Below are 10174 nucleotides of genomic sequence, written 5' to 3'. Positions count from 1 at the left end.
GTTTTTTATTATCATTACTCAATCCAGTTTGATGCCATCTGCTTTCTGCAGACTTGAGCTCAGTTTCAGGTGCAAAGTACAGACAGCTTTAGAGTGTAGCAATTTAATTGTTTTAATATTATTGTTGACTTGTATATTTTATACTTCCATATAGCAATACAGCAATAGCAAGTACATTTCTGTACTGTAAAGTCAAAGGCTTTCACATCCAGCATACATAATTTTCAGGCTATGAGGCCGTGTTCTAGAAGAGTTTTCTCCCAGAGCACGAACCTCATCAAGCACCAGCGCAGCCACACTGGTGAGAAGCCTTACCGCTGCCCAGAGTGCCCCAAAAGTTTCTATCGCTCCTTGGACCTCATCCAGCACCAGATCACCCACACAGGCGAGCGGCCCTTCAAGTGGGAAGAGTGTGGGAAGGGGTTCACCCAGAGCGCCAACCTGGTCAAGCACCGGAAGATCCATGCTGGGGAGAAGCCCTTCCGGTGCAACAACTGGGGCAAGACCTTCATCCAAAGCTCCGAGCTCATCCAACACCAGCGCACCCACTCGGGGGAGAAGCCCTACCAGTGCCAGGAGTGTGGCAAACGCTTTGGCCATGGGGCTACTCTAGTCAAGCATCAGCGGCTCCACATGGGGGTTGAGCCTTACCGCTGCGGCGACTGTGGCAAAACCTTTGGACTAAACTCAGCCCTGGAGCGGCACCGGCGATGCCACAGTGAGAGCCGCCCATATGCCTGCACTGAGTGTGGCAAACTTATCACAGTGTTTTCTTGGCAAGAGAAAAATGCAGCATTGATAGGCTAACATGCTTGATGCCTCCTAACTCATATGATCCCAATTCCCCTTTGCAGAATTGATAGGCAGAACTCTCCCTAGAAGTCAAGATGACTAAACTGAGACTGTTGTTCTTTGACCATATCATGAGAAGATATGACTCACCAGAAAAGAGAATAATGTTTTTAAGGTAGAGGAGAGTAGGAAGGAAGACCACATTCCAAATGGATACACTCAGTCAAGGAAGCCAGGGTTCTGAGTCTGCAAGACCTCAGCAGGGCTATTAATGATAGTGGGACTTGGAGATTTCTCATTCATAGGGTCGCCGTAAGTCAGCAGTTAACAACAGCAAAATAAAGACATTCTGATGATACTCTCAGAAGATGCCTCTTTTTAATTCTCACTTGTTACACATTTCTGTATTACGTTCTGGGGCTGAAAACTTACCTGTCCACACCTACCATCAATCACAAACTTAATACAGCTGCATAACTCTCGCATGCAACAAAACTAGATTTCAGTCCTAAGCACGTTCACTGGAAATTGATTTATTTGTTATATATTTATATTTCTTTATCACTCTGTGAAACCCGTAAAAATTGACAGGTTCTGCCAAAACTGCATGTAATAATCCAGGGGCAGCTTCACTATATTTCTGACATGTATGGATAGCTAATGAAACTCCACCACTTTGGCAGAGCCTATTACTTTGCTATATGGCCAACACAGCTACCCCTGAATATAATACAAGTAAACATTTCGTTTTCACTTTATTAGGAACATTCAGGGTAGTTAACTAGTATTGAATAGCTTTTTAACATAAGCTTACAGAAATACCCAATATATGCATTTTCAAGCCCTTTCTCCCAAATCTGGAACCAGCCCTGCATGTTCACATCCTCTTTTTCTAATGCCAGCATCAGGCTAGTGCTTCAGTCCACAAATCTTTAGGCATACAATCTTGGGAGAGACTTTGGGGTTTGCATAGTGAAGATGCTAACAGGTTGTGAGGGACTTGTGTTCCAAGTTTATACAAATCTGAGAAACACCGCTTTAAAACCATGTTGCATTTTAGAGATGGTGCTGGCAAGTTTTAAGAAATGATCCATAGGTTTTGTGTCCAGCTTTTATTGCACTGACTGCTAATTTTAAAATAATTGCCTAGTTTAATGGGATTTTTACTCCTGTTGGTCATTCTATGTAGATCCTTCAAGCAATAAGCCATATCCAGGGATGAGTCTGTAGTTACAGCACTGTGTGTTGACTAAAAGATACCCAATAGGGTGAAGATCAGAGAACTTTTAGAATAAAGGATGTGATTTCTGTTCAAGGAATTCTGCTTGAAGGAACAAGGTCCCAACGTATCTCATAAACTGAGATCAGAACAAGAAAAGCCCTTTTCTCCGCTATAAAAGTGACAGTTGGCATATTTTTAAGGGGGTTGCATTCTCCCCTGAATTGTACAGCCCAGGGCAAAAATAGGGGAATAGCCTCTCAGTGAATCGGGGGGTGACAAAAGTGTAAATATGGACCATAGTAGAGGCATCATAGAAGGACACCATCCCCCCACCGTAGTCCAGATAGACACCAACTCTCTTAGGAAAGGAAGTGGGCCAGAGCCTTTGAGGTGGGCTGTCCTTGGCCATTAGCTCCACTCCATTCCTCAGCCGGATTACCCAAAATCCATTGCCAGGGAAGGCAGCGATTTTCCCCTTGCGGTTGATGGAGATGCTAACCAGACCTAAAGTCCAAGAGGGCTTGTTACCAACTTCCACCTCCCAGTAATGTCTTCCAGAGGAGAAACCCTGGCAACCTAACACTGCTACACAGTAGTTGAAGCGCATAGGAGTGTCTGGGACATCCCGGCGTACATGGCCATCTCGGACACAGGTACAATCATCCGAAAGGACAAGACAAGGATGAGCTGTTTCAGGATCCAAGGTTATTAGGGGGAAATCTGAAGAATGGAGAGAGAGAAAAGAACACTTCTATAAATCAAGATGCCTTGTCTTTTAATAACAATCCCTTAATGAGCCCATATCCCAGCCATCAGCACTGGCTGTTTCTTACATGGATAACTTAACTAAATGTCTCATGCTTAATACATTTTAAAAAGAAAATTCACTCTTTAATGAGAGACAGAAAGAGAAAGTGAAAGGAAATATCTACCAATTGGTCTAGGTTTTTTTTTATTTTCCGTGTGTGGCATTCAGAAGAGCTAATAACCTTTGGTGGTTCTCCCAGATTATCACCTTACCTACATTGAGAGCAGATTTCATTTCCTTCCAGGCAACATATTGCATGGGTCCTTTGAATTGTCCAAGAATCTCCAATGTGGGTGTTACAACAGGAAAAGCTGGGGTGGCTTGCTGGTGTTTCATCCTTACACAGACACACAGAAGAATGTGTTAATAAATATAAATACAAGGGTTTCTTTATTGTAAGAAGAAAAGGCCTCTTTCATTGCACTCACCTATTCAGGAGGGAGTGTATGCCCTGTGGAGAAGAAGGAAACAAAAGAGAACAAAATTAACAGATTAGATGAATATTTGGTATTCTTTTAAATTTATTAAACCCTGGAGTCAGAAAGCCCTGGATTTACAATTGGCCTTCCATATCTACAGATTCTTCATCCATGGATCCAAGCATCCACAGCTTGAAAATATTCAAAAAAATATACTAATTTCAAAAAACAAGCCTCGATTTTGCCATCTGATATAAGGGACAGCATTTTACTACCCATTGTATTCAATGGGACTTGAACATCCATGGATTTCATTATTCATGAGGGGTCCTGGAACCAAACCCCAGTGGATACCAAGGGCCCACTGTACTATTTTATGTATATAATAGGATAATAGATGGCTTGTGTGCAAATCCCTTGTCATTCAGTCATTGACTGAGCTGATATGATGGCATGGAAAGTTCACACACAATTGAAGATATGAGTCATGGATTCTCCAAAGCGCTAAAGTAACTTGTTGCAAATAACTAGTTTAATAACTATGATATAACTAGAAAGAACATGGGTGGAAATCATATGACCCTCAATATTTTGTTGGACTGCAAATTCCAGCAGCCCCTGGCCAATATGGCCAATGGTAAAGAATATGGAGACTTGCAGTCCAGCTTCATGATCTGAAGGGCCACATGTAAGGCAGGGTTTTCCCCAGCGCTACCTGGAGATGTTGGGGGAAAGAACCTGGGACTGTCTGCATTAAAAGCAGATGCTCCACCACCAGGCCATTCTCCATCCTTCAAGCAGATACACAAGTTTATCACCTTGGTGAGATCTAGAATCATCATCATCATCATAAAATTTATTTGTATCCCGCCCCCCTGAGAACAATCGGGGTGCCTAACAAGTTAAAAATACAAAACATATCAAATCCCTAGTACCCTCCCTCCCTTAAAAAGGTATTAAATCTAATAGAGAATTAAAACCATACAAGTTAAAACTGACCCAAAGGTCAAACAACATAACAATAATCAATATAACAATAATCAATGAGAGTGGCGGTATCTATTTATTCATAGGAGTTTCCTGAGGCCGGGTTCTCTATTCTGGATAGGCCTGCCGGAAGAGATCCGTCTTAACAGCCTTTTTAAAGCTGTCTAAGGATGTAAGCAGACGGATCTCATCCAGCAGGCCGTTCCACAGTCTGGGGGCAACGATGGAAAATGTCCTCTGGGAGGTAGCCGAAAGCCTAGATGTTTGTGGCTGAAGTAGGCCTCTCCCAGAGGACCGGAGTGTGCGGGGTCAATCATCGAGTCATACTGTGCCAACCAGTCTGACCCACCGCCATGCATGAATACCCAATCAAGGCGTTAGTTTCAACCAGTTTTCCCCTTACCGTCAGGAAACCTGAAGAGTCTTGCAATTCAAGATGATCCTGGGCTTCCAACAGCAGCTCCTGGCAACCACGGCAAGCCTCCCTCAGCATCCTTAGCTTTTCCTTTGTCTCCTGGAGCCGGGCACCTCCTTCCTCTGCCAACCTCATCTTGCACGTCTTTTCCTGGGCATAGAGGAAGTGGTGGAGCTCCCTGAATTCAGTAGAGATGTGGTCATCCAGGCTGAGCATAACTGCCTGGAAAACAGAGGTGGGTATTTTTGCATCACTAGCTTGAGAGAGCAATTCTCGGTTTTACTTTGTCACTATTGTCTTTTTCTTTTGTAATCTTTCCTTCTTCTTTTTTTACCTGGTGGTTCTGTAGTTTTTCTTCTTCCTCTGTTTTAAGCATGAGAAGTTTGGCCAAGTTAGATTCCATCTGAGAAACAGCCAGAGACAGCTCCTCCTGTTCAAAAATGTGAGTGGAAGGGGAAAAGGTTAGGTGTTATAAAATATAAAATATAACTCTTTGGATGTTATTACATGAAGAAAAAGGATGGGAGAGAAGCAGGCTGCTCCCATCCTTATCACAGGATTGCATGAATATTATCACATAACATCCCATGACATTGCACTCATCTGTGATTGTGAGTTATTGCATGGCAGGAGGTTGAATTGGCTGGACCTTGTGTTATAAAACCCTGTGAATTTGGAGTGTATTTACCGTGGCTGCATCCACATTGCAGAAATAATCCTGTTTGACATCACTTTAACTGCCATGACTCAATGCTATGGAATTCTGGGAATGGTAGTTTGTTCTGGTTCCCAACAAACTACCATTTCCAAAATTCCATATCACTGACCATGGCAATTAAAGTGGTGTCCAACTGGATTACGTCTTCAGTGCAGATGCAGCCTTAGACTTCTGAATTCTACAGAACTAAGTCTGATTGTTCTGACAGGAGGAATTTTAAATAGAGCATTGGCCTTGGGTGTGTTATGTTACAAATGAATTTCCTTCTCAAGTAGAAATAGAAAAAAATATGTTATCAGTGGCCACATCCCACAACCTAAACAATTCCCAAAGGTCATAAACAATCAAGCTTTCCAGGGCAAGCAAGTGCCTTGAAATTTCGGGGCACTAATGGAAAATTACACAAGAGGGACTGCTTGTTTGAAGTCAAAAGAAAGAAGCTGATTTTGATAGTGTTGTTAGAAATAGAATTGATTTTGGTAGTGTTATTAGACATTTTGCAGATAAAAAAGCCAGAAAAGCTCATTTCATTAACTGATTCGCCTTATCACTGCTTTGTACAAGGTATATTGTTACCCTCTTTGAATAGTTTTGAACCCACAGAAACTGACTTTTGATTAGCAGATTGTTTTCACACTTCAACATAAACTGACTACTATAAAGATCACAAAGACCTGCATTTTCTCACCCAACCCTTTGAAAATGTGAGGTAAGGGGCCTGATTTCTCATGCTAAAATCAGGTTAGAGCCCATTTCCATGCATTTGGCATCTATGGATTCAACCAACCACGGTTTGAAAACATTCACACACCAAAAATATTTCCAAAGCAATCCTTGATTTTACCATTTTATATAAGGGATGTATTTCACAATGCTATTGTATACAATGGGACTTGAACAACCACTGATTTTCGTATCCATGGGAGGTCCTGGAATCAAACCCAGACACCATAGGCCCACTGTAGTCTTAAAGGCGCTGCCACATTTCTTTTTCCCTTCCCTTCTTCCTTATGTTTGGACACAGTCTCACCTTATACCAGTTTGTTGCTTCGCAGACAGGGAGCATTGCATGTTTCTGCTGCAGTGTGGATTCTCTGCAGTTGGCACTGCTGCGTCGCCCCTCCTCAGCCTCCCCAGGATTAATTCGTCCAATTCGGTGAACCAAGGTCCCCAAGAGCTTGCAGGGGGTGTACCTCTTCTCTGGAAATTCCTCCCGGCACTGGGGGCAGATGTGCTTGCTACCATGGGCTCCCCAAGCTGTCTCAATGCAGGCCTGGCAGTAGAGGTGCCCACAAGGGAGGGCGACCGGCTCCCAGAACCACTCCAGGCATATCGGGCAGGAGAAATCCGGAACCAGATCCTCAAACAGTGTGGCCAAAGCCATGGCCAAAGGAGCCAAGCCTCCAAGAATTGTGGCTCCCCCAGCCTTCTTCCTCTTCCCACAATGAGAATCCCCTACATAATTCAGTCTGTATGGATCATTCTCGTTTTTCTTTCCTCCAACCACCTGATCCCAAAGCAAAAATCAAGAACTCCCTAATGGTCAGAGAGGCCACTTTCTTGTGACATTACGGAGTTTGCTCTTGACCCAAGAGTTGTCTGGCTTTCTCTAAACTCTTGTGCTGGACTTTGTTCCAAACACCCAATTGATTTGTCGTTTATCACTCAACAGGGGTGGGGAGGTAGGAACACAGCTCCAGCCAGCCACCCTTTGTGTACATACTGCTTTTGCACAGGTGACTGTGTAGGCTTCAGGCTTGTTCTTTTCCCTTGCTCCACTCCTGTACCCTTGAAATTAAACACACACAGCCAAAATAACTGAACTAATTTTATAAAAAGCTTCAAATGCTAAACACAAACATTTCAAGCTACTATGGACTTTTCCACACTACAAAATTATAGTGCTAATTTGGTGCTACTTTAACTGCCATGTCTGCATCGTATCAGATCCTAGAACTTGTAGTTTTGTGAGGCTATTTAGAATTCTCTATCAGAGGGCTCTTGGAACTCACCAAACCACACATCTCAGAAGTCTGTAGGATGGATCCCTAGTAAACCAAAGTAGTATTGAATGCTATAACTGCAGGTGTGAGAGGCACAAGAGCACTGCCAGTAAAAACACTGCCAGTCCAATCAGTCGTAAAGCTTAGGACTGGTAGCAAAAAATAGAAATGGGCCCCTCACTGCTGCTGCCAGAGAGCCAGTGTGGTGTAGTGGTTTGGGTGTTGGACTAGGACTCTGGAACCAGAGTTCAAATTTCTGCTCAGCCACAGAAACCCAGTGCGTGACACTGATCAAGTCGCACTCTCTCAACATCAGGGGAAGGCAATGGCAAACCCCCTTTGAACAAATTTTGCCAAGAAAATCACTTGATAGGTTTGCCTTAGGGTTGCTGTAAGTTGAGAATGACTTGAAGGCACACAAGTCTCTGAAAACCCTAAACTAAAACAGCATGATGTTATTGGTTCGTTCTGCATTCATTCAGCAGCAAACCAATCTCTTTTGATGTTTATTGTGTCCTATGAGCATGGAAGCTAAGCAGACAGTCCCTGAATAGGAGGCCACCAATGAATCTAGTGCTATAAGCTGTATCTCAGAAAAACAAACTGGCAAAACCACCTCTTGAATATTCCTTGTCTAAGAAAACCCTATAAAATTTGTGAAGTCAACCCAAGTCAACAGGCAACCTCTCAAATATAGCCTGTTTGTTAGCAGTCTCCCATTCCAAGTACTAACCAGAGCTTAGCTTCCAAGATCAGATAGGTTCTAGTGCCTTTGGGTTATTTTGTACTATTTCAGTTATATGTAACAGGTGACCTGAAAGTTATTGTTAACAAAAAGCTTGGTAGGAACCTTTGCTTGTTTTTTCCCAGCTCTGCTTGAGCACTTGATTCCTTTCTCTTTTAACTTTTGATTTTACTTCTCTTCTTTTCCCTGCCCCCCCCCCCCAAACTCCTGGCTAAATGTCTTCCCTCTCCACCTTGTCAGCCTCCTTTCCCCCAAAAAACTCCCAGCAACACACATTTTGTTATCTGTTCTCTTTCCCCCCAACTCCTGCCTAAATGCATTTTCCTTTTCCTTTTCTCTCCTCCCTCTTCTCCAGTCTCTTACTACGACTTTTTATCCATCTTTCCCTCCCTCACTTTTTACCTTTACCAGTTCTACTTACCTCTACTTATCCTTATCTCCTTCCCATCCTTTCTGTTCCTCCATCTTTGTCTCCCACCACAACAAATCTTTAAACCATGGCTAGAATATGTAAAGAATCTGTAAGCTAAGCCAGTATGAGGAATACTTAAGGGAGCTGGGTGTGTTTAAACTGAAGAATATCAACAGTTTTCTTTAAAAAATTGCCTGTCAGAGAAGAAGGAAAAGAACTGCCAGTCCATCTCTTCCAGATCAGCAAGCCAGATTCAGTGCAATGAAGGCCATTACTGCTGACATAGCCGAGTCCATTTTCCAGATCTTATCACTATTGATAGTTCTGTAATACTTTCAGAAATGTAATTGCTTCTACTGGGAGGAAAGATGTGTGGCTCTCCTTTTGGTGGACTGAAATTCGCATGATTCCTCACCACTGGCAATGCTGGGCCTTGCAGTCCAACATCATCTGGAGGAACACAGATTCCCTACTTCTGATTTAGAGGTCTCAGTGGGACTTTAGGATATGTGAAATGTGAAAGTAAGTTTGTCCCTTTAGTCACACAAAATTACATTGGACAACAAAATTATCTTGACTGAAAGAGCCATAGAAACAAAAAAAGAAAATAGATTTTATTCATTATGTACAAACAGTGAATAACTATCATCCCATAAATTCTCTCATAACACTGAGTCTCCCAAGGAAGACCAGAAAGACCATTAGACAGAATGAGGACGTTACTTTCAGGGAGAGGTCCTTGCAGTGAGATACCTTTTATCAAAGTAACTTCTCTAGCTTTTGGTTAGGAGGGGTTCTTCAGGTTGTTTTGCTTCAGGCAACACACTGTTTTTGGTTGGCCTTATTTTCAAGGGCCTATCAGCCTTCCCCACTCAACTGAAAATCATCAGGAAGAATTCAGTGGACAAAACCCAGAATGGCAAGACAAAAACAACAGTAGTTTCTTTGTCATTAGCAAATTTTCAGCCTGGGATGCAAAGGGATCTTATAGTACCTTTGAGACTGAGGCTGAAGCCGTACTGCAGAAATAATCTAATTTGACACTTTAACTGCCAAGGCTCAATGCTATGCAATTCTGGGAACTATAGTTTGTTCAGAACTCTTGGACAGAGAAGGCTAAATGTCTCACAAAACTACAGTTCCCAGAATTCCATAGAACTGAGCTATGGCAGTTAAAGTGGTGTCAAACTGGGTTATTTCTATAGTGCGGATGTAGCAGGAAAGAAGGAAGCTGGTAACATAGGCTTTCATAGACTCAAAGCTCATGCTACCAAGATCTTTCTTTCAGTTAGTCTCAAAGGTGCTACAAGATCCCTTTGCATACTGATTTTCCAGACTAACCAGGCTGTCTTTGATTTCAGCCTGGGAAGCAGCACTGACTGGGCTGTTGGAGGACTGAAGAAAATCTTGCAAGCAAGCTGGAGGGCAAAAATTAAAATAAGGAAGTATGTTGGGTGCTTTACGCACGCCCCTAACCCTAGTACGTCCTGGAGACGTACAAAATGGCGGTGCCCGTTCTACATGGGCGCCGCCATCTTGACGTTGCGGACGCCTAGTGTCTGCACATTGCGCAGCGCTAATGACGTCGTGAGTGCGCCATTGGTGCCTTGTGGCGTCATTAGCACGCCGCAACAAGAAGCGCCATTTTGGGGC

At 43.0% G+C, this 10174-nt stretch overlaps 1 protein-coding gene across 1 annotated transcript; it reads right to left on the bottom strand.

Moving 5' to 3' along the window:
- LOC121933321 (zinc-binding protein A33-like) lies at positions 1-7140 on the bottom strand. Its single transcript, XM_042472875.1, has 6 exons — positions 6392-7140; positions 4978-5073; positions 4632-4865; positions 3251-3273; positions 3035-3159; positions 1-2734 (listed from the first exon to the last, which is right to left on the bottom strand). The coding sequence occupies exons 1-6, from the start codon at positions 6743-6745 to the stop codon at positions 2184-2186; spliced, it is 1383 nt and encodes a 460-aa protein (XP_042328809.1). The 5' UTR covers positions 6746-7140; the 3' UTR covers positions 1-2183.
- Positions 7141-10174: the final 3034 nt, after the last annotated feature.

The sequence above is a fragment of the Sceloporus undulatus genome, chromosome 6 (genome assembly GCF_019175285.1).
Source record: "Sceloporus undulatus isolate JIND9_A2432 ecotype Alabama chromosome 6, SceUnd_v1.1, whole genome shotgun sequence".
NCBI lineage: Eukaryota > Metazoa > Chordata > Lepidosauria > Squamata > Phrynosomatidae > Sceloporus > Sceloporus undulatus.
Note: the sequence above shows the minus strand (reverse complement) of the source record. Positions and strands in the feature narration are given on the sequence as shown.

What these genes read in the sequence shown, in the direction of transcription:
- LOC121933321 (XM_042472875.1), bottom strand. Translation starts at nt 6,745, where the DNA reads ATGGCTTTGGCCACACTGTTTGAGGATCTGGTTCCGGATTTCTCCTGC. An exon ending in ACTCTTCAGGTTTCCTGACG is followed by an intron (nt 3,274 to 4,631) that starts GTAAGGGGAAAA and finishes TCTTCTCCACAG; the next exon opens with GGCATACACTCCCTCCTGAA. An exon ending in ATACACTCCCTCCTGAATAG is followed by an intron (nt 3,160 to 3,250) that starts GTGAGTGCAATG and finishes TGTCTGTGTAAG; the next exon opens with GATGAAACACCAGCAAGCCA.